General features: G+C 43.1%; 1 protein-coding gene across 22 annotated transcripts in view; it reads left to right on the plus strand.

The window, feature by feature from the left end:
* The window catches only part of CELF2 (CUGBP Elav-like family member 2), a 543,854-nt gene that overhangs the window by 420,883 nt on the left and 97,910 nt on the right, over positions 1-25,061 (plus strand). For 18 of the 22 annotated variants that reach the window (XM_030940450.1, XM_030940451.1, XM_030940448.1 and 15 more), the window contains one exon: positions 5,250-5,332. The exons of the other annotated variants lie outside the window; for them this stretch is intronic. In XM_030940450.1, the coding sequence (XP_030796310.1) occupies positions 5,250-5,332 (83 nt within the window). The remainder of the gene's footprint in view (positions 1-5,249; positions 5,333-25,061) is intronic. 22 annotated transcript variants of the gene reach the window in all.

A 25,061-nucleotide genomic window follows, 5' to 3' on the forward strand; every position in this document is an offset into this window, starting at 1 on the left:
GTTACAGAGACTCGGCACACTGTTTTTGTAGTCACCAGAAGAAGCCATCCCTAGTGGGACTGCTAGGCTCTGTATGGACCTGAGACTGCGATATTTGGTTCTGGGATCACCTGTCCCGAGTTTTCCATTGGCCCTGATGGACCTGTGAATTTTAAAAGTCCTGGTGAGGAGTCGTGGCCGGGGCTCGATAAACCTGCACATGAGGGAGGATGGCGTTCTTTTGTGTTTTGGGGTTTTTCTTTTTCGCTTCAAGGACCACAGCTTTTATTATTATAATGAATTGTTGAGGTCGTTGAAACGAGGGATATCCTGAAGTCACCTGGGTGTGGAACACCATGTTTGTCTTTTCTAACTAGGCGGCTGCCACTGGCAGAAGCTCCTGAATGAGTAGATAAGCAGTGGCATGAATCGTCCCGTGCAGGTGCTTATTAGATAGTGTCAAATGAGCAAAGTGGAAAAAGGTGAAGCAGCAGAAATTTACCAGCATTAAGCAGCAATGGGAGGGCTGAGACCTGCAGAAGCACCTGGTTCATCAGACTGCGTCAGCCTGTGCTGATCCCCAGAGCCGAGCCCCCTGGCTGGTCACCTCTAACATGGAGAGAGGCCTTTCTCTCCACTCCATGGACAGTAGGGAAAGGGGGATTCAGAGAATGAATTCTGAAGCCCAAGGGACTGTCCCCTGTGATGTATGGTGCAACTACTGACCATCAAAGAGCCCCTGGATATTGTAGATGTGTGAGTACCCACCTTACACTGATGTGATGTTGGAAACAGAGCCTGCAGGGGTGGAGCCTTGCCCCTGCATCAGACTGCTGAGCCATCTGGTGCTGCAGCTGACCTGGAAAGGAATCCAGTACATTTCAGACCTGAGTTACAGCTGGCATGGGGAAATCTAGGAGACAGGTGGTTCCCTTAACAGCTGTATATTTGGTTAGGGCTGACAAGAAAGAAAATTTCATCCTTGTTGAGCCTTCATGAGTTTTCAGGGATCTGTAGTAGCTCTTTGACCTTTTGCCATCATAATTGCCATTTCAGGGAAAATAATGGTATTTGTCTTTGTTGAAATATTGTCTGCAGGTCGGTTATCTAAGATTTTTACAGGAACATATTAAGTGATAGGTAGATAAAAAGACTATGGTTGTTAACTAGGAGAAACTCGAAAGTCTTTCAAACACATTCCAGTATTTGGAAAGGTACACACTAAAGTCCTGCTGGGGAAAAACACTAATTGCTGAATCTAAGCTGACTGTTCCAATTTGGAGGTCTATATTCATCCTGCAAATTTTAATAAAAACCAAACACTGTACTTGTGAAGTGAACCATTACAATGGCATGCTGAACGAAGTGTAAGACTTCCTTTAGTCTAATAGAAGTAAAGAATGCTTTTGACCCCTTTTTTGGTCCTGAATGAAAGACTTTGCCTTCATATGCACATAGTTTTGTGGGGGGATATTAGGCAGACCTGGTGTTTACTTACTGATCATACTAGGCTGGGCACAGTAGCTCATGCCTATAGTCTAAGGGTTTTGGGAGGCCGAGGCAGGAGGACCACTTGAGGCCAGGAGTCCAAGACCAGCCTGGGCAACATAGTGAGACCCCCATCTCTACAAAAATTTAAAAAGTAGTGAGGCATGGTAGCACACACCTGTAGTCCCAGGTACTCAGGGAAGGGGCCAGAGAACTGCTTGAGCCAAGGAGTTCAAGGCTGCAGTGAGCTATGATCACACCACTGCATTCCAGCCAGGACAACAGAGGGACATCCTGACTCAAAAATAAATAAATGTTTTAATGATGAAACTAAGGTACTAAGGAAGTAAGATACAAGGTACTGAGGAAGTAAGTCATTCAGGAACTAAATGGAGAAAACCAAAAGAAGCCCCTGGGGTTAATATTCCCAGTCTCCTTGTCTGCCCAGGACCCCACATCTGTGTAAGTTGCTCATTGCGCAAGGGTACCCTGCTGAGGCTGTGAATGGAGTTAGAAATCCAGGCTGGGAGGCCGGGCGCGGTGGCTCAAGCCTGTAATCCCAGCACTTTGGGAGGCCGAGACGGGCGGATCACGAGGTCAGGAGTTCGAAACCATCCTGGTTCACACGGTGAAACCCGTCTCCACTAAAAAATACAAAAAGCTAGCCGGGCGAGGTGGCGGGCACCTGTAGTCCCAGCTACTCTGGAGGCTGAGGCAGGAGAATAGCATGAACCCAGGAGGCGGAGCTTGCAGTGAGCTGAGATCCGGCCACTGCACTCCAGCCCATGCAACAGAGCGAGACTCCGTCTCAAAAAAAAAAAAAAAAAAAAAAAAAAAAAAAAAAAAAAAATCCAGGCTGGGATGGGCTTATCAAGCCATGGACTTGGAGCAAGGAGCTCTGCCCACCTGGAGATGGGATCCCCTTTTGGAATCGGCACAAAGGCTCCAGGCTTCCCTGCCAAACACGGCACCTGTGGAGCTGTGCTGGGGCTCGGCTCTCGGGTCACACAGATGAGCAGTAAGGCATGTTAGCAGTGTTGCCTAGGATATCCTCCTGTGTGTCACACTGGAACTAGAGCTGCTCTTGGCATGATCTTAAAGAATACTTGTTTAGATGAGTATACACTTTTAACCGAAACATTTAAGAACTATGGGTAGTTGGAAGAAGATCTGTAGTGATAAGTTGCTGACTTCATAGTACTAGTTGTAAAGGCAGGGTGAACCTTGGATGAAACTAGAAAGCATTTGAGATCTTGGGGATCTTCCCATCTGCTCTTCTGTATGTTCGAGTGCTTTCATCCTTCCTTTCTCCTATTCAACTGCCATCCCACCCTGCTCAGATACCAGCTTCAATCTCTCCCTTTCTGAAAAACAAAGCCACCCACCTTCTTTTCACTAAGAACTTTGTTCAAGAGGAAGACCCTTTAAAGTAGCTAAAATCACACTAAGCTGTAATAACTGGGAACAATGAAATGTCTCCTTCCTCAAGGGTCATGTTTTAATATGTAAACAGCAAATGGACTATACTTTCCTGGTGGACTCTCAGGCAGCGGGCCATGGCAGGGATTTTGCTTGGGTGTCTGAGGCAGGAGTGCTCCCTTTATCCCTGAGACCGCCGTACGTTGGTCAAAACTCTCCACAGCTGCTCACACAGAAGTACACACAATTCACTCCGTTTACATCATCGTTGTTCCTTGTTGCTTTTATCTTAGCATTGTTTAGTACTCTATTTTCATGTTCCCTGTCATACCACTGTTCTTCCAGGCCAACCTAAACTCTTCATTCTTGGCTCTGGCGTGGCCAAACTGGCGTCGGTTTTTCATCTCCTGAACTTACTCTTTCATAATTTCCTTTATTTCAGCCAGTAAACTGCTGCATCCCTAAATCTTCTCTTTTTGAACATCTCAGCCCCAAAAGTTACCTGCCTAAAAGTATCAGATTCTGCTTTTTTTTTTTTTTTTTGAAACTGTGATTACTAAATGAGATGGTATTTCAGAACTTCTCCATTGCTTCCTTATCCAGAAACTAATGCCATAAGCCCAGGACGGGGAAAGGAGAACTCACTGAGACCATGTTTGCTAGAAGCATTTAGGAAGGCTTGTCCTGTTTTTCTTTGTATACCAAGCCTGATGAGACATGGTTGGTATTTTTCTTCTAAACATGGTTACTGGAAGCTGGGATGTTAGTTTCTTATTGGAAATTATTCCTTGGCATGAAGCAATTCCTATGGCTTTTCTGAGGCTTACATCGCACCAGTGAAGCTGAACTCACTAGTGAAGTTGATGGGTTCACTAAAAAATCTACCATCAAGAAGCAGAGCCAAATGGATTATGGTCAAAGACCTCAAAGGAGCTGAAATAAGATGCTCGTGAAAATGGTCAGTCTCTTCAGCTTGATTCTTTAAAGAAATGTCATAATGTTCACTTCCCTTCATTCAAGTGATACATTTGAAGAGTTTCTGATCCTTGGATGCATGGAGTTTTTCAAATGCCAAGATGCTATGGTCATAGTCTACCCTGTCCAAAAGGCAAAGGTTTTGTATATATTGACCGTCAGTAGACTCTAACTAAATCAAGTGTAAAATGACGAGGTTCCAAGTTTCTCTTCCAAATGAGGAAGAATCTTGGATGTCTTTCAGAATCTTGTATGAATGAGATTATACTTTATTTTCCCCCTGGAATGGGAGCACCTCTCAAAGCTCTTCTGGCCCCTGTCTGGCTCCGTGCATTACGTTCCTTTAGTAAAACCAAGATAAAATACCTACAGTCTTGGTGAGTGTATCACTTTACTTTTTTCCTCAACCACTCACCAAAGACATCCCAGATCAAAGATTAGCATCTTTGTTTCTTAAATTTCAGAAGTTTTTGTCCTGCCCTCTTTTCCCAAACTTATTGTGCTGAGAAACTGTATATTGATGAACAAATAGCCAGTGTCTTTATCTACAAGTTGAAGAAGGTGCAAGCCCTCCTCCAGGACGCAGAGGGAATGGTGTAGGATTTCCATACCATTTTCTTTGGTGGAGGAGGTTGGTTGGAAAAGGATATATGCTGGCCTGCCCGGAAGGGCCGGGGACTCCCACAGGCTCTTGGAAAGGAGGAATCTAAATGTTGCCAGTTTGTATGCCACAGCCATATGTAATGCATGGGCCAGAGTCCACTAACATCTGTTTGGACATGTACCCACCTGTATTGTAGCTTAATTTCTAAACCAGTTAAAATACAGTCTTCCATTTTGGCAAACGAGTATTGAGGGTCATATGTACAGAACTTTGCATCATGTAATGTGGTAGAGATAAGGAAGAATGCAGTGTCCCAGCTTTTAAGAAGCTTATAATCCAGTTGTCTGAACCTTTGAGTTTAGAAAGTCTTTCAAAAGCTTGATGTTCTGGAGATACACTTTAAGAAAATTATAATTAATGTAAGCTTGTGCTGTTGTTATTGTGATTAAATACTTCTTTTCACGTAGGCGCTATAACACAGGCCCCTTTCACACCTCACCCATTCCTCCACCACCTCCCACCCTCATTCCTGAATAGCTGTATTCCAGTGATGTGAGGCACGGAGTCAGGAATTGATCTCCAACGTGGGTAAAGCTAATAAATATGATTTAGGATGAAAAGGTACTGTGTAAATGCTTGAGATGTTGTTATTGCTGTTCTCATACGCTTTATTATTTTTAAATTGTGCATCCTTTTAAGTAGATTATTTGTTCGCCACAGTCTCCATTATATCTAAGCAAAGCATTCACAGAAATTTCTAAAACCTTTTCATTTCTCTCTGTAGGTTGTTGTTTCGTAACATTTTATACAAGAAAAGCTGCACTTGAGGCCCAGAATGCACTGCACAATATTAAAACTTTACCTGGGGTGAGTCGGTTTACTTTTGTACCAGAATCACTTTATTGCTTGAAATGGTCCTTTCAACTGAAGGTTCTAGTTATGGGCTCTTAGTGCCAAAAATGACTTTGGTCTTTTGAGGAGTGTGTGCTGACCCCCCAGTTCCCTACAGCAGCCACACCAGCTGGCCAGCCCATAAAGGAGCGCTGGCGTTAACACTGACGGGAGGCATTGTCCAATAGTGCGTCCCCTGGTTAGAAAATCAGAGTGACCCCACTGGGCAGCCGCGGCTGCCAAAGAGTATTGGGTGGGCTAAGATTTTAAAAGGAAAAAAAAAAAAAAAAAAAACCCAACACACACAAGAGAAGCAAATGGAAAAGAAAAAGCTTTTATTCACCAGGAGCTCCTTTTCAAATTTTGTCTTTAGATTTTCTTTTGAAAGGACAAAATGTACCCTGTACAGCCATAATATTAAGCCTCCTAATGGTTTCTAAACAGTCAATGGTGGTTAACAAAGTCAATGTTTTAATGCCCAATTTGTGGCTTCATGTTGATACAGGACAGAAAATACAAAGCTGACAATTTTTTCTCCGTTTCCTTCCCAGTAATATTTGATAGTTGGCACAGTTCACCAGAAATGAACCGATGTTGCATGTAGGAACACCAGAATACCGTCTTTCTAAAGGATTTTCTGGCACTTTTATATATTTCATGCTATTAGCAATTTCCTGATGCTGTTTGAATGTTTTCCCCATTGACCCACATATCAGTGATGAGTTCATTCAAGATCATAATGACATGCATTTGTTATAATGAAGCACCTGTGGTAACCAGTGCAAGGATAATAATTTTATTGAAACCTGGTTTGATAAGAATAAGAGAAAGATAAGATAATGTCCCTAATGTTTTCAGGGTATAATTCTACCTTTGTGTCATTTACTTGTCTCTGAATGCATACACAAACACCTGTGTGTCTATACACATCCACACATGCAAACATAACCATTGAACCCCCACAGGCCCCCAGAAAAGATTGCATTTGTTTGATTCATCCTAGACTCATCCATGATACAAGATTGTAGTGGCAAAAAGCTCAGCAAAAGATTCTCACAACATGAGCTTCTTCATCACCCAAAAGTCATAAATTATGAACATTGATCTCGAATCATACTGCTTTGGTATTCCCCTTCGTATGCGAGGAAATCAAAGAACAGAAGGTTCGAAAAAGCAGGTGTGTGGCCCCACAATGGTCCCGCCCAGTTTCACTGCTTCTCTCTGAAACCACTAAGGTGATTCTTAGTAAAGCTGCTTTTATTGAGTCTAAGTGCTTTGCTCAGTGACTTTAAAAAATAGTATTATTTTATCTGTATTCTTCATGTAAATGGATTTTTTTAACACAGATTCTAGTAGATTGCAGTGTTGGGTCACGTTATGGAATGAAAGAGCCAAGGCAAATATTTACTGACTCAGCCAATAATAGATGAAAATAATTTTTATTTCCCAGGCTCTTAATCAGACCCAAAGACCACTTTGTATTTCTTCTTTTAAAAAGAAATGCTTTCCAGTAATTAGCATGCAGAATCCCTTCTAGGTGTGTTTTTTAAAATTATTTGAGATGGTGAGCTGTTGTTTATTTAGCATTTAAGGTATAGTGTAGTTTGATGCCAAGTCATATCATACTTTAAATGAATGCAGAGCTTAGTGAATAGGTATTTATCCCTCTACTAGAAACACAGCTCCCAGCATGTGAACTTCATAGTCGAGGATGCGCTCAAGAAACCCAGAGTGAATATAATGAATGGGGCATGTTGAAATGCGTAAAAGTGACTTATGAGTATGCTTCTGTTTGGTATTCTTACATTGACTCTTAGAAAACAACACGTTTTATAGTTTTTAAATGTTATACCTATGTTACTTCTTTTCTTCCTAAAAATTCTGCATGTAAAATTCAGGGGAGGTGACGTTACAGTCCCACTGTCAAGGACGACCCACTGTCAAGGGAGTTAGAAAAGTTGGTCGGTGGATTATTTTTGGTTTTCTCCTTATCTAGTTTCATACGCCAAATTACTTGAGGCAGGTTGAAGGAAAATTTGAAAAGTCAGATCTGATTTGTAAGGCTGATAGCCTTTCCAGTGCACACACTTGCTACATTTGCCATCTCAAATATGGTAAATGAGGATAGAGTTTCACATCTTGTGTTTGTGTACAGCTTTGTCCAGTACACATTACCCCTAACAGCTATAGGAAAAACATGAAAGTGTTTCCTTTTTAGCTGTGTGAGTCTTTGGTGGACAGAAAGAAATGGGACCAGACATAAAAGATTAATGCATATTCTTGGAAGAAAAAAATATTACAGGGTACCTTGCTGTTTGATTGCAAGCCTTGGAATTAGTCAACATTTCCATAATTCTAAACCAATATACACCTGTTTTCCCACTGTGCTGTGAAGGCACAACTTAATTTAACAGAGACCCTGCTGCGCTAAATCTCTCATTAAATACCAAGTGAGTTCGGTAATTTAAAGTTGTACACTACTATTTTAACTGGTTGCCTTCATATTATGAAATTAATAAGAAATTAATGATGCACTTTGCCATATGCCTTCAATTTCTTTCTGAATAAAAATAAAAGGGATAAAGAAAAAAATGCATCACCAGCTGACACTTTAAAGCTTTTCTGGTTGTAATCATTTTCCTGTGGATAAAATCCATTAAAAAGTCACTTGCTGCCTTTTTTCTAAAGTGTTCAAAACTTTCTATTTAAAATAAGATCAAATAATGCTAGGGTTTTTTCCTATGTAATTTTCGTTTGCAGTTGATGTTTTGTTTCATAGGGAACTTTTATTATGCAGCCAAGCTTGATTGATGTTGGGAGTTTGCTTTCCTCTGTATGCACCATCTTTCTTTCTTGAGGGAAACAAAGAACTTGGTCAGTCAGGAGGCAGAAACAAGTTGATAGGACAGTCTGTTGTGCAATCGAATGTGTCGGCCGTAAGATTTTGATTTAAAGGCACCCTCCTTTACATGCCAGGAATGAATTTTGGAAACCCTTTACATGGGGCTGGGGGAACGACTCCCAGATTGAGGTGAAGGATCAGGGCTCTTACTGAGCAGTGCAAAATCATTCAAGACACGTTTCTCAAACTTGCCTCTTACTGAGCAACCCAAGAAGACACTCGGTTTTACATCCCCTGAAATTCTCAACATAAACCCTGGAAATACAATGGCAATCATAAAGGAAGCAAATTCAACAGTTCAGCACAGAGCAAGGGTTGAGTCCGGGAGCCATTGCCTTGGTTTGATCATGCATCTCCTCTAGAGCGGTTGCTGGATGCTTCAGCAGCAGATGAAATTTTAGGTACAGTGCCTTATAGATTACTGACAGCTCATGAGATTAATCCCAAATGATCATGGAGTACCTACAGTGTGCTTAGCTCTAAGCTAGATATTGGCAGGAAGCAGCAGGGATCGAGCCCAAGGGGGCCTCTAGCTAATCTAGCTGGAAGAGTGGACAGTAGACAGGTAATTAATACTTACATGGTTCGTGTTTTCACGCTTTTCTGCTGCAGACGGAATACCCATTCCACCACACACACACATCCTTGAGATCCCTACTAAGTAGAGCCTTTTGTAGCCTGAAGAGAATATTGTGAGTGTATCTGCACAGGCTGGGCTACCTGAGAAGCCTTTGGATTTGGTGCCTTGTTAGGCTGACTTTTCCCACTGCTGGTGCCTTTTAAGTTTTTGGACTAATTTTGGTTGCCCCTGCTTTGAAGATATGTCAACTTGTGGTTAAAGATAGCATCCCTTCTTGAGGGTTTTATCTAGGCACGACCTAACTGGTAGTTTCTTCAGTAGAAATGTCATTATCTGCCATTGTGTTTCCCAGAGGGACATCCTTATCAAGGCAACTTGCAAGATTTTCATTTTGTTTTTGTTGACCTAATTTAGCTCAATTAAAAAAGTAAAATAGAGACTTAACTGAGGCCCAGAAAAACTACCAAGATCTTTTCAATAATCAGATGTCAGGGCCAAATATCCTTGTGCTGGTGGTGTCGGCAGTGTGCTGGGTGCCATTCTCTCTTCAAGGTCTTAACACATATTGTCTCTAGTAATAAGACTTTTGGATTGAAATCCACAGCAGTATCATTAGAGCATTCACTGTATAAATTAATTTAATTAAGGATGTAATAACAGAGAGGAATACAGTTTTGAAAAACCTCTTAAATTTTAACAGCAAGGAGGAAACTGTGGAATCTAAATGTCTTGTAAAATATTAATTGCAAATTTCTTCCAGACATCTTCTCTGAATATGCCTTACCCATTTCTTTGTACAATCACCACCAGTTTTATTAAATGCAGTTTATATTAAGGAGTTACTGCCCTAAGAGAACATTTGTTTAGAGTGCTCCATTTTAGCAGCAGCGTGCCGAAAGATGTTTTATGATAACCCATGCAAGGTGAGCGAGGACTGCCGGAGATCTGGGGTAGAAAAACAAATGAGCCTGATCCAATCGGAGGAGGCAGGAAGGGAAATGGCCTCCTGGGACAAGTGTGTTCACCCAGGTGGAGTGAATGGGCCCCTTCCTGGCCTGCCCTGGAAGAGATAATGGACCCATGTGGGTAGGCACCTTCCTCCCAGGCAGGCTTCACTCTGCTCTCCGTGGAATCGGCCCCTGTATTCTTTCCTAGTGGAGTGCTGCCGTTTGTTACTCTCTTCAGCAAAAAAGCTTGACTCTGGGGCCAAATGTCGCTTGCCCGTTTTAATGCATTTTGAGGTGTTCATTTTCTTTGAACCACCTCTCCTACTTACTGAGAGGTATTAATGCCTTTGTTGTCAGTGCCATGATTATCATCATTTTATCATTGTCATCATCGTTATTACTTTTGCCATAAAATCTCTCAAACCTCATCTCATTGTGTCAGAGAAATTTCTCCTGAAACCATCCCATTGGAATCAAAGCCTAAGTGGACCAAGTTAGAGTATTTTTTCTCAGATGACTTTGGTTTAAATTTATCATGGAAAACAACTGAAACATCTGTATGAACAGATTTGAGTCCTTGAAGTCTTGTGCCATGTGGGGCACACAGAGCGTTGATGCATTTCTTTATTCAGCAACCACGTATTGAACGTTTATTGTTTGCCAGGTATTGTTCTAGATACCAGGGAATACTGTAGTAGCAGCCATGCCCTTTATAACCAAATCACCAAAACACGAAGCCTGCCACCATGTTCACACGTGGTACGTGTTTAGTAAGTAGCTCTTACATATTGAATGCCCGAATAAGTTAGTTTTTATAATGAAATATTTCCAAAGGCCTACAGTTTTATTTTCTTAAAAAAGATAATTATGCCTAAAAATATTTCAGATGTTCCAAAATATAAGTGAATGTAGACATGTGATCACATGTATGTGCATTTAGTGGTACAAATTGTTAACACGGATCTATATCTGTCTATATGCCTGTAAACATACCTTCCACACATACACCTGTGAATGTCAGTCCAAATAAATGCAGGAAGATGGAACTTAAAGTCCTCCCCATTCTCTGTGCAGCCTCCCAGCCTAGTCTCAATGACTTTGTAGTGAACTTTCTTATTTGAGGCTTTACCAACGATCTCAGTTCCTTGGTATAATTATAATTCTTTGTTTATGGGTGCTTTAAGTCTGGATCATGGCAGATTCATGGTGCGTGTTAGAGAGGGTGCTTGAGAAACGGCTGTGCAGTGATGGTGAGCCCTGCTTCCCAGCATCCTCACCATCGGGGCTGAGCAGGGCACTGCCTGAGGAGCCTCCTGAGCTCTGAGGAAACATGCCTCACAAGGCACTGTGTCTGCCTCATCATTTGTGTAGGTGTGAACTCTCCTTGTGGAGTGCCCCAACATGTAAACGTGTGGAACATACATGTATTCCACACATGTATTCTGTGGAATGTGTCAGTCGGGACATCCATTAGGTGCAGATGCTTCAGATTTCCATTTGCAGAATTTGGCCTGAGCTGAGAAATTTGGCCTCATGGGACTGCCTAGGAGGAGCCATTTCCCTGCCATCTGCGTTTTCAGATAATACTCAAATCTCATACAAATAGAAGCCAAACAAACGAAATAAGGACTTTGTTTCTCTTGGAGATGTCCTTTTAAGGACTGTGACAGAGAGTAGCAGGGGGAGCTCCGGAGGAGTCCTTGGGGGTACAGACGCCCCTTCCCCCTGCAGGAGCCATAGCAGTATGCCCAGCCCCAAGTCAGGCTCGGCCAGGTGCAACAGGATGGCTCCCAGCTCAGCGGTGTAGACCGAGGAGAGGAAGTTGGAGGGTGGAAGGAAATCCTGGACCCAGTGAGTTCGAGTCTGCAAGCCCAGGCCCCAGGGAAATGGAAAAGTATATTTTAATATTTAATAAAAGGCCATTACAAATTGTCTATTTCACCCGCCATAAAGTTTTACACCCTACCTGAATAGCGGGTTGTTTTGCTTTTGGCTGGCAGTCTGTTGATTCAGTAATGTTGATGGGCAGTTATTTGCGTACGGCTTTGACTAAAATAAAAAATGAGTTACTTTTCAAGCATGGCCTACTCAGTATAAGGAATTGTATGAGAGAAAATGTATGATTCTTCAGTGGTGCACAGTTGAAAATGCCAGCACAGGATTACAGCGGGGAATCGCCACACCATTTTTGGCCTCAGAACCCAGTGGAAGGCAATGTTTAGTTCTGCAAACAACATAGTCTCAGCTATATCCCTAATTAATAGGACTGTTGCCAGGGCTTGTGTGAGAGAGTGTGTTAACGCGCTGGCACTGGTGCCTGATCAGATTTGTAAAAGTGCCTCGTGTCATTGCTTGAGGGATACTGGTATCTCGTTATTATCTCGTGAGGGGATGGTAGGATGGTACAATGGCAAAATGAAGCCATAGTTAGATTTCAGAGATAATCATTTCTCTACGACAGCACAAGATTAAACTGGGAATATGCAGTTCACTTACGTAGTTCCCCAAAGGTTGACAGGATTTCAAAAGAAGATTGTGAGGGAGGCAGAGGATCCATGAATTTGATTAAAGGTCTGCATGGAATTACAGAGGAAGGAGTTAGCTACGATAATCAAATGATGGAAGGAAAAGTTTGAAATACACCTAGAAAGTTATCCAAATTCTGTCGCTAGCGTGTAGGGTTTCCATGAGAACTCCTCTCTGAGAATGTCGTATCAGGCTGGACAGATCTTTAATCTTTGACATCAGCTGAGCGCAACTTAGGAGACGACATCCAGGTGAAATGCGCTCCTGAGTTTGGAGCATAGAACTTCAGGCCACACAAAAACTGTACGGCATGGATAGGTGTGGAGAGAGTTCTCCCAGGAACACCAAGGTTCTTCCCCCCATACGCTAGGAAATAGAGAATGGCTGAGCCTGGGGAGAGACAAGGCCAGGATCAGAGGGAGTCAGGGATCTGCCAGATGTGGTCTGGTTTGTGCAGGGAAGTGCGCTGGACAGTTACAGGAGGGCGGTGTGGAGAGGGAAAGAAGCTTCGTCTGTCCCTCGTTTCAGCCGTAAATGGTCATGGCACACAGGTGCCTGGGAAGTCTCATTAGTATTATGACATAAGCTGTTGAAGTTGGTTTGATAATGAAGGAATATTTCAGGGCCATACCCTCATAGCTCACTGCCCGCCGGCCACAGAGATGAAAGGATAGACGGTAAACAGCGCGTGTGGAGATCGCAGAAAGGCACACTGTGGCAAAGGCTCTCTTTCACGTTCCTCATTGTCCCTGCCTGTCATTACTTCCTGTTAACACTCAAAACACACATTTGTGCTGCCATCACCTCCTCCTCTAGCCTTAAAAGCGCTTGAAATGCCTTCTGTACTTGATCTGCAAAACACAATGGTTGCACCGAGTGGCTCTTTCCAATCTTGCAAAACTCTGCTGTCCATGTCCTATTTAACAAAAATCTCTATACTGTGATTTGACTTGGTTCTGTGATGGGTTAGTCATTTTAGAGGACTTTACGTAAACAAATCTGGATTATTCTGTGGTTGAGAACCGACAGGGAGCTTAGTACTCAGAATTTTTCCACCAGGAAACAGAAAAGAGAGGGCAAGGGGATGGACTCGGACGAGTCCGGTTATTTCCTTGTTTGTAGCCCTGGTTTGACAAGAAAGGGTGTTTAACCTAATGAGGTTTCAGGATTACTGGTGGATTTTTTCTGTCTGTTTGATTCCTGTCCTCGGCTAACATGGGTAGGTGACTCCTCTGTGTTTGTAAATGGCCTTATGGGGTTGTTTATTTGTTATCCCTTCTAAAAATATTTCAGATGATGTATCGATAGCATTCACCTTGTTATACTGAGGACATCTCTGAAGTGCCAGAGATTAAATTAACTTCTCTGAGCTCCCTCAGCAAAGCAGTGATGGAACTGGAATTAGAAGTCGTCGTTTCTAGGACTCCTGGGTTGGGTTGGCCTTGTGGTGGTGGATTTAGGTGTCTTGCTCACTGCATTGTAGGGCGGGATGGGCATGGCTTAAGAGGCCAGCACAGCACAACAGGAATGGTCACTGTCAAGGAAGTAGCTCCTCTTTACGGCTTGCCACGGGGAGGCTCCATGGCTGTGGTTTAATTTTCACAACTCCACAGGACACTTGCTGTATGCCCTCTTTTACTGACAAGGAAGCTGAAACTCAAAGATGAGTAACTTGTTTGGGGTTATACACCTGGCACCTGACTTTACAGGCAGTTGGGTAGAACCAGTATGTCTGGACTGTAAGCCAAGGAACTTTCCATTCTGCTGTGTGTTGGGTGCAGGCTTGCCGGTCCTGGCAGGTGGAGAGCCTCAGAAGGACCACATTTGCCCCTTGGGCACTATCACAAGATAAATCTAAATCCTCAGTCCTGCCCCACTGCTGCAGCTCATCATGGATGTGGAAAGGCAGGACCATGACAGTTGTGGCTGTGTCAGATGGCATGGACCTGCAGACAGGGTGCAGCAGCATGAACCTAGAAGTCAGCGGGCAGGCAGTGGCCACACACACACACACGCACACACACACACACACGAGCTGGCCCTGCCACAGCAGGAGCATCAGGGCCCCTGGTTGCAGCTCTGCCCGAAACGGGAAGCCATGTTCCCTTGCACAGGCACAGGTCCTGAACAGCGTTCAGCAAGCGAGGCAAGGTGTTTGCTAGAGACTTTTGGATGTGAGGTTACTAACATGAAGCTTTCTAAGTGAAAGCAGTACATCAAAGACAGTCATTACTGTAAGAGGTACTGCTTTGTGAAAGTGATTATAAATGCACCATCTTTCTTCAGAGGAGTGTAGCTTTACCAGCATCATCTCATTGACATTCATGTTATTAGGGTGCATTTCTTTATCTGCATCCACAGACCTTCAGTCCCAATCCACAATCTGCATTTTAATGCCCATCTCCATCCAGCTGTCCTCACCATTGCTTTTGCTTCCGTGTTCCACAGACAGGGGAAGGGCAGAGTATGGAGGCTCACCCTGGAAGAGTGAGCAGGACTCTGTTACCTGCAACCCCAAGCATTAGGCAGCAGGACAAGGGACTGAGGTTGTGAAACAAACGGAAACCTCAGCCTGCCTGCCATCGTCACACCCTGCTGCCCTGAAAACACCTGGATGCCTTTAGAAAGTAACTCTTCTACCCTATTGTTTTATTAATGAGGACGTGATGGTCCAAGCAGTCAAGTCTGCATAACCATCTAAGCTTCTGAATCTGCTGCTGCCGACAAGGGGCCAGACTCGCCACCACAAACCAGGGCACTGAGAGGTAGAACCAGGCAGCCCACGCCACAGATGACGCAGCAGGATGAATATGGCCCCATGAGACAGTGCTGCTGCTCTCTCCATCACGGCAAAGTCAAGGCAAAGGAGGACAGGGGCCAGGGGTGCCTCTGCATGAAGTGCTGGAAGCTTGGACATTCCTAGGCCAGTTAGGATCAAAGGCTGAGCACTGACCGGGATATTAGGGCCAGTTCTGGGTTGGCTCTGTCTAGCCATCACATTGTGCTTTTTGCTGTTACCTGCTGTTAGATTCTGCTGGAATCTAAATGATAGATGTATCATGAGCCAGAAGCTCAGACTACCTCTATCTTAGTTACAACAGTCAGAGCTAACGATGTCACGGTGGCTGCTGGCAGTTAGACCAGGTAGTTCTCTTCCATCTCTAGGCTGGCACTTTCTACAACACTGTCACCCATCAGGGACAGGGGGTACCAAGTGAGAACAAAGGGATAGGCTCCTGCAAACTCATCTCCTCTCCTGGAGGCTTAACTGAGTGACTGTGGGCCACCGGTTGTATTTTAATCAGTGACATTCCACACTTTGTATACTTGCCAGCACATAGACGGTATCATCGTTTCCTCAGAAGAGTGTGTATTTAAATACATGCCAGGAAACTGTGCAGGTAGTTCACGTTAAGTAGCATATGGGGCTCAGTGTAGTCAAGAAGTCACAGGGATTCAGAAAGAGAAAATGAATTGCTATCATTGCGTATATGTTATATGCTAAGTAAATATCAGAACAGTAGTCACAGAATCTCAGGATGTTTCTAGCATATTTTGGCTTATAAATGTTTTGTCTACATAATGGATATCTGTCAGTGGCTTTCAGAATTCAAATAATTTTAATGACACTAAATGTTCAAGTATTAAAAGTAGTACTAACAGTTAACAGCTCTTGAGTGTTTACTGTGTCCTCAGAACTATGCCAAGAACTTTATATATACTTGATCTCATGTAAAAAAAATAATAAGGTAGTAATTAGTTTTCCTAACCTGGTTGCCTTTTCAACTAGAAGTCTGTTCTACTTTTAAGAGAGTTAAAGTGGCTACACCTCTGAGAGAACATGTCTCTTGATAAATCAGTGAGCATCTTTTCTGGGTAATAATTTACCTACTTAACTAGATACAGGTATGGTAAGAAAGAGACCTGTCAGTTGATGGAAGCTAAGCTCATCCTGTCTTCCTTACATTACTAATACCTGACTTAGGGTTTACTAATATTTGTAAGGTATCATTTAAGTAGGTGTGGGAGCATTAGCCTAGGTTTTGACTATTTCTTTGGTGTCTTCTGCAGCTCATAGAGGCACTATAATCACAGCCCCCACCCACACCCCCTGCAAAAAAAAAAAAAAGAAAAACTTGGAACCATCATTTTATCATTTGAGAATCTCAATCACTGAGTTAACCTAAATCACTCCTAAGGCAGAGTTACCCAGATTTTAAAAACTCTGTAAGTCTCTAAGAAAAACTAAATGTCATCAGTAAGGAAAATACTTAAGAGAGACTCAAAAGCCCAGGAAATCGTGTTGCTGATTTCAGTTGGCTCCTGTTTCTTTGAATGTTATGTGGGTCAACAGAGGAAGAAAGGACGTGTGCAGGAAGGTAGTCCAGATGGAATTATAGATCACAGACTGTAGAAGCATGTCCTGTCCAAGCTCCTCACTTGGTAGATGAGGAAACTGGAGCCCAGAAAGGTGGGAGGACAGGTGAGATGCTGAAGGTCACGCCAGTCAATGCTGGGGTGAGCGCAGATCACATCTCCTAACCCCGAGCCTGTTGCTCTTTTCAGCAAACCAGGCCCCCATGATTTCTCTGCAAGATTATGCCAAGCATGTCGCCTTAAAGAATCAGAAATCCAGAATCAAATTTCCAGCCTGTCCATAGCATTTCACTCCATGGCCCGAGGCTGTTGAAGTTGGTGTTTTCCTTTTCTAATTTCCATTCTCTGGGAAAGACCCAGAAACCTAATAATAACATTCTTCTTGGCCATTTACCCAAAATGATATGGTAAATAGATGAATTTATAAAGAACCGATGAAGACCAAGGAAAGCGGTCCTCAGTACTTCAGTCTATTTGCATGTCAAACTGCGGCCGTGGCTCGCAGCCTCAGCTGCTCAGGAATAGAATCCCTCGGGAGCTTTTAAAACTACGTATGCCTGGGCCACACCACAGCCAAATAAGACTCGCTTGGGATGAGAGTCTGGCATCAGTATTTTTTTTTCTTTTTTTTTTTTTGTTTGAGACAGAGTCTCGCTCTGTTGGCTGGAGTGCAGCAGCGTAATCTCAACTCACTGCAACCTCCACCTCCCCAGTTCACACAATTCTCCTGCCTCAGCCTCCCAAGTATCTGGGATTATAGGCACGTGCCACCACATCCAGCTAATTTTTATATTTTTAGCAGAGACGGGGTTTTGCCATGTTGGCCAGGCTAGTCTTGAACTCCTAACCTCAAGTGATCCACCCACCTCAGCCTCCCAAACAGCTGGGATTACAGGCATGAGCCACCATGTCCGGCCTAGTATTTTTACAGCTCCCCAAATGATTCCCGTGTGCAGGCAAGGTTTAGAACGTCTGTTAAGAGAATGAATCATCATTGACCCCAGGGGCTAGGTGGTGGTGACATAACTTGTTTTCATCTTCCACTGTTCATCTGGATGTACAGGTACTCACTCTGACCTGGTGATCATCTTCCCACAGGTACACCAGAGTCTTGGTACTCAAGCAGCAGTCGTCACATCATCTGAGAAAGTGTTCAAAATGCAGCCTTGCAGGCCCTCCCCCAAGACCTGCATTTGAACTAGATCCCCGGGTCTTACACGTTCACACAGAGATAATCACGTGAGGTGACAGATACGTTAACTAGCTTGATTGTGATCATCATTTCACAGTGTGTCTATGTCAGGACCTCACTCTGAAAAACTAAAATTTAAAATTTCTTTTTAAATTGAAAACACTAAATCCTGGGTGACATGGGTACACAGCAAAGTTTGAGAAGTGCCGCTCTGGAGAACAAGGCCTCTCCGATGCTCTTTTCCCAGGAGTCCCTCACAGGGTACACTGTAGGGCAGCCCCGTTGGTGTGTGCACGCACACTTCCCGCAAGTATGGGTTGCTGTGTTCCCTCCTCTGAGTACCTAAGTCAAGAGAGATCCTCTGGAGAGGCTGCCACCCTCCCTCTTTCCTTCTGGACATTCTGAAGGTGGGGTGGAGTGGGGCAGCCTGACTGCAGGACAGGAGGTGAGAAAGTTAACGGAGATGTGAGGACGTGCTGGGTTTTCCAGCATCCTCAATTGAGCAACTGGATTTTTCCCTCCCAACCACCCTCTAAATTGTGGGAAATCTCTGAATGGGACTTAATGTAGAATTAATATGTGTCAGACTGTAAGGGGATGAATGGAAATGCTGCTATTTTAAGCACAGTTTTTCTGGCCAGAATAAGCTAATTCTAAAGCATGAGGAACAATTTTCTGCTACAAAGAGTTAATCTGTAATACTCAGCAGCTCATTTCCACCTTGCAGAAACCATCGGAGTGTAGAGTCCTACTGTTTCATCATTCACAGACTTGAAATTCCTTACCAGGAAAACAAAGCATTTATTACCCTGTGTCTCTTGCTATCCACAGCTTGAGAGACTTTTGCTGACAAAGAAAATTTAACTACCACATGAATGCTAGAGTGGAATATACTATTGCATAATGAGGGATGCTGGGTCTATGTATGTTTTTGCAATTTGGGAGGCTTAAAAAGAATGTCATCTGCCCTAAACAGTGTAAGATTTCCCCTTGAATGAGTTCTGAGTTCCTGTTTTTTCATTCTTCCTTCTTGTGAATCTGGAGAAGTTTTTCACATTGTGGGTTATTCCTAATTATTGTAGGTACAACAAACATCCTGGGTTGTAGTCTGTAAGGACAAAAATCATTTGTTGCTGCATAAAACCTGAACTTACCATGTTAAGCGTTTGCCTAAATCAGCAGCTGCTACTTATAGACCAGCATCAGAGAGTGAGCTGCAGTTAGTCGACCAAAGAAGAAACGAAGTGATTAGAAGATCCTTGTGGAACTGGAAGCAGAGTGGGGCAAGACAAGAGGGAGCATATACCCGGAGGAGGAGACAAGCTAGGGTATCATTTCAGCTTGATGGAGTATCAGCCCTGAGCAGAGAAGGGGATCCAGAGGAGTATGTGGGCTGGAAGATAAAAAGGACCAGGGTTCCTGCAGAACTTACAGAAGCACACACATTGTGTCTGTTTTTCCAAATCATTGCAACCAAATGATTAACTCTTCAGAAAAAAAAAAAAAAAAAAAAAAAAAAAAAAAATCCTGTCTACTTAGTTTGTATATGGTTGCTGTCTTTCATGCTCACATTCCTGTATTCGTTTCTGTTGTTTCAGTATCAGGTTAGAGCTGAGTTAATATAGTTGAAGCTAAAAAATAGCTTCTGTCTCTCAGTGACACATTTTTGGAGACTCATAAACCTCATTGTTTTTCATCAGTGACAACTGTGTCTGAGTCAGCTGACTTGAGTCTCCTTCACCCTTGGTCTTGGGGGAAAAAATAGAATCAGAAGTGAGTAACTCACACAGCCACAGGACCGAGTGGTCACAATCACAACATCCACTCATTAGTGGAAATGAGCTCTGGACTCAGTCCAGTTGACAAATGGTAAAATCTCCTATGGCTTAGAAAGAAGGGAAAGAGCAGTGCTGAAGATACTTCAGTTCTTGGGGTGATCTTTGTAGTTCCTCCTGAGATGTGCCTTGGTGATGTTGGTGAAGTGCATGGTATGGATTTCAAGGACACACTGTGCTGTGTATTTTTACATAATCTGCTTCGTAGGAGATGGCCCACATTCATGGATAGGAGATGGCCCACATTCATGGATGGGAGAAGAAAGATGGCAGGGCATGCTGCATATGTGGTGGGACTGTCGTGAGGCTGTCAGAGTCAATTATGCCAGGTTCCCAATTGCCACAGCAGTATCCCGGCGTCTTGTTTAATCCTGATCTTCAGCCTCTTGACAGCATTTGGTTAATAGATGCTATAGCTTGGACTCCTTGGATGTGTTCATAGGCATTTTATCTTGACTCTGTTCTCTAAACATGGCACACTCTTTTAAGTTTCATTGTAATTTGGCTATTAAACATGTCCAGTGTACATTAAGCTTTACCGGGAAAGAAAACCTTCCTAGAATTCAGTAAAATTCTAAGTAATGAAAGAGTAAATTCACCAGCTATCCAGGCCCAACATTGATTTTTGAAAGGGCAGAGTGGGCCTGGGCTACAGCTCAGAATGCTGAAGAGGCTGGATTGGAGCAGAACTGAGGGAAAAAGAGAAATAGACACCTTAAGCCATGTGCCTTCACACACAGGAGAAATGAACACTTTCTCTTCAGTTACAGGAACTTGGGTGTACTTTTTTAGAGATTGCAAGCAAAGGATGTGATCAAATACTGCCCTTTAAATGCTGACGTGCCCCGGGTTCTGTTTTCACTGCTTTCTTCTCACGCCGCATGATTTCTTTAGATCCCAGTGATCCCTTCTCCAGGCTTCCGCTACCTCTACAGGCTGCTGCCTGCCAAATGTTTATCTGAAAATCGGGCTTCTCTGCTAAGTCCCAGACTTAGATATCCAGTATCTGCTGTTGAACAGATCCATTCAAATGGTCTACAGGAAATCCCAGTACTAAAATGACTGTTAACCAGGTCTTCCTCTTGTATTGCCCATCTTGAGTGAATTGGTGGGTCAGCCAAGGCCAAAAGCAAGAAATGGTCTTCCTCATCCCCTCTTCCTACATACACCTCAACTTTCCACCCTGCCACTTCCAACAGCAAAGATATCCAGGATGCTACCTTAATGGCACCTCTAGAATTCCTCCCTCTTTATCAAGTTGGGACTCACCAGTTGTCATTAGGGGTAATAAAGGCACAGCAAGGGTGAGGGGATTTGGGAGGTTATCCCTGTAATCACCATGCTTGCTGGTGTTCTAGATCTCTGGAATGGGAGAGGTGGGTGTACCAGAATTCTATATCACCCCCCACACTCACAGGCTTATGTGAACATTGCTGCATCTTGTGTCAGAAAAATCAGATGTGGCTGCTGAGTTTAAAGGGTGAGATCCACACACCATACTGTGCCGCTACCTTTTTCTTCAGCTTCTGGGACATTTTTGCTCATACACTGTGTCCCAGCTGTATGATAACCACACACGTGTTTGGTGTTTTATCCTGGGAAGGTAGAGGTGAGCATTGCTTCATTGTAATCTACTGTGTCACCCGCTTCAGTTTATCCTGTCACCTGCTGTTCTTCATTCCCCTCCATTGCTGACGTCTCAGCTGCTCCTGTTCTGAGGTCCAAACTCCTTGAGAGGGAACATTGTCAGAGCCTGGCCTAATGCCTCATACCATAGATGGTGCTGGACAAATGTTTGCTGAATGCAAGAACAGCTTTTATTGATAGACACTCTTTCAACATAAAAAAAATTCAAGTTTTTTACAAACTGTTGAGTGGGGGTGACAGGAGGGAGGGAGGTCTTGATCCCCTCATCCCCATCGCAATCCTTTCCATTAGGTAGATCCGCCCTCCACACACAACAAACACAGTAGAGATTGGAAGCCATGCAGAGTTAAAAAGGCACTTTTTACTCTAATTGTAATCCTTAAGTGAATGAAGAAGAGAGTTGACAATCCTATAGCACTTTACAGTTTACTGTGTATTTTCATATATATTTTGATTCAGTCCTCACAACGATGCAGTGAGTTTTCTGATACAATCCCTGCTTCAAACATGAGTTTACCAGGTTTTAACGAGGTCAGGTGACTTGACTGACATACCTACAATGGGCAGAGTCAAAATTCGAACTCAGACCTTACGATTCTGTGGTGTTCTTTCCACTACAAAGCGAACATAAAGAGCCAAGCTTCGCAAGTCCCCATTAAATGCTACATGTCCACAGTTGTTAGAAATTATGAAAGTAGAAGCTATGTCACCATAGGTCAAGTGCTGTCAATAAAGGGTTCTCGCTTTACTCCTTAACATAAAATCTCTCCCACATGCTTGTCTCACATTCCTCGTCTGCGTTACCTTTGCCATTTCACTTTCAGTTCCATGTGGTAGTATCTGAAGGCCTAAGCCTTGCATTTACTCTTTAAAAGATTGAACTTGAGTATAAAGCATATTTATAGAACAATTGCACTGAGTCATAATTTCCCTCAGCTCTACCAACCAGTAATTTCCAAAGTTGGTGAACGACCTCATACATTAGAGTAGAAGGTAGAAATCAAAATGAGTGAAATTAAACTCCAACTCATGAAGACTGAACAACACTGGAGGAGAGCTCTTTCTTTAGCAAAATACCAAGCAAAGTTAGTACTGCTGTAGAAGATGAGATGAATAAATGTAGCTGCTGAAAACAGTATCTGATGTCTTGCTCAGATGTTTAATGGATTCGCATTTTAAACAGGGCTAATAAGAAATAGCCCTTAAGGCATTTTGTAAAACTTGCCATTTATTTTTAGGAGAGAATTTTTTTGGGTTGTGGGGGAGGCAGCCTCATTTGTTTAAAAGGAAAAAAAAAAAACATTTAATCATTTTTGCTTAGACGTCAGTAAGAATGGGAAATTACCCTAGTTATCTGTTTTCATTCACTCAGTACAACTCCCAAAGGCCATGGAGGTAAATGAATGGAAAAGAATGCCAAGTGAGGTATGGTATTTATGTGTCTGTTGTAAATGAAGTTGTCATTCCTAAACCAATCAAATCATACATTTTTTATGAGAGGTTGCAACTTGCAGAGAGGTGGAAATGTTAGACACTAATTAATAAACGTGGCTGGCAAAGCAACTCAGACAACTCAGGACTCACAAACTAAGCTATGGGAGGATCATTAGAATACGAAATTCAATAGTGCTTTTCCATTGATTTCATGAAATGCCTGTATCCTGTCAGAAGGTTCAAGAGAAAATACAGTCGGCTTAAATTTTCCAAGTTAGTTTTGAACCAGAGATTTTAAGGATTTGCTTGTTAGAGGGGTATTTTTGTGGTGGCTTTAGATTGTCTTAAAGTTCAAAGAAAACTAGAGATTACTGGATAAGCATCAATAACATTAACAGAGCATTGAAGCTGCCTGGAGTGGATGGAGGATGCCTTGCATTGTACACCAAACACTCATCAATTCCATGGTTGGTTTAGAGGGTAGTGTTGTTTTAAGTCATCAAGTCACTGTTTAATTTAACTTGAATTGAAACTAGTAAATACTGCAGATGAATTACTGGATAGCTCTCCAAACCTTAAAAAAGAAAGAGTCTACAAAAATGGAACTTTTTGGACCTTTTAATGAGTTCTCTGAAAAAGAAGAGAATGTGGTTTCATTGGTATGCAGCATATAAGGTTGAACCATATGAAACGGTCACTATTAACCCATGTTTTAAAACTACAAAAACAGCAATTTCACAACAATTACTCAACCTAACTAGAAGTATAGATGTTTCTGTGTAATAAACATAGAACAGTTATATTGGCAAAGGAAATATGTGTGTACATGCATGAAAAGGGTCATTGTGCCATTGTGTGGATAAACACACAGCAGAAGTTCATGGTCTGGGGGTTTGCCTGATTCCACTAGAAGAGAGTATGGTGGAATAATGCGAAACAAGCCTGAAAAGGGAGCTGAGGGTCAAAGCATAGAATTCCCTGAAATACATGCCAAGAAGCTGGATATTAATTTGGCAGATGAGTAAAAGTTTTTGAGTGGGGGAGAAAAATTTCTAGACTCAGTTTTAGACAGATTAAAAAGTCAATGGTGTAGAAGATGGAAGGCCATTTAATGACCAGAACTGGTGAGGAGGCTGTTTTGGGGATCTAGGTGAGCAGGAATGAAAACCTCACTAGGGCTGTAGCCGTGGAAATAGAAAAGTCTATGAGAAGGAAAGAAATTAGCAGAGAGAGCTAAACTGATGATTTCAAGGGGTAGAAAATTAAGCAAATTTAGAGCCACACCAGAGTGTTAGGTGAGAGGTCTGAGAAGCTGGAAGAGCAGCCCCCATCCTGGGGCTGATGCCCCATAAGCCATGGTCTCTGTCCAGCTTCTCAGGTTCTCTGTGGGGTAGCCAGATTCAGGTCATTTCCTATGGGGTGAGGCAGAGGTGTGGCTGGAAGAGTCTGAGTAGCAGGGTCATCCTGGGAAGCAGTGTGAGAGATCAGCCCCGACAGAGCCCAGCCCTGCAGAGAGGCTCAGAAGATCTAGGTGAGGAGACTTGTTCCCGATTTGAGGCCAGCACGGGTACCAAGTCCTCAAGGAGAAAATGGGCACTAGGGACCCAGGTGCAAGGGCTGCTTCAGCCCCACAAGCATGTCCACGCTGGGTGAGGATTACAAGGGAGGCTGGGGGTCAGCCTCTCACTGGCTTTTGGGGCTTTGTTCATCCCGATTCCCAGGATGTCGAGAAGTGAGTCACAGTGAGCCCCACCTGACAACAGCTGGCACTGGGGAGGACACCGAAGGCTGAGTGAGCACTGAGGCCACAGGCAGCATCACAGGCAGAGACAAATGTCACAAGGATGATTTCTTGTTAAAGCAGACTCGTTTCTCTTAAAATAGGAGAGAATACTATTTGTTGGCATCTATTATTGAAAGTAATGGTAAAAATCACAATCACTTTTGTACCAACGTAATAGAATCTAGGATTGGAAATGTAAATGAACCGCCAGCTCATTAAACCACACCTTTAGTCGCCTTTAATGGCCAGGTCAGGCATTATCATTTCAGTGTGTATTTTGCATTGGTCAGTTAGGCATCTTGTCTAGTTTAGCGCCTGGGTAAGATCTGGAGAACATCTGGAAGAATGAGTATTGGAGTGTCCATCACTGACTTCGGAAGACAGTTCCCCAAGTCAGAAAGGAATCATGGCTGAGAAGATGTCAGTGTATTTCCCACTTAGTGATAAGGGAAAATTATTACCTACCTTTCTCTTAATTTGAG

Source organism: Rhinopithecus roxellana, chromosome 11 (assembly GCF_007565055.1).
Source record: "Rhinopithecus roxellana isolate Shanxi Qingling chromosome 11, ASM756505v1, whole genome shotgun sequence".
Taxonomy (NCBI): Eukaryota; Metazoa; Chordata; class Mammalia; order Primates; family Cercopithecidae; genus Rhinopithecus; species Rhinopithecus roxellana.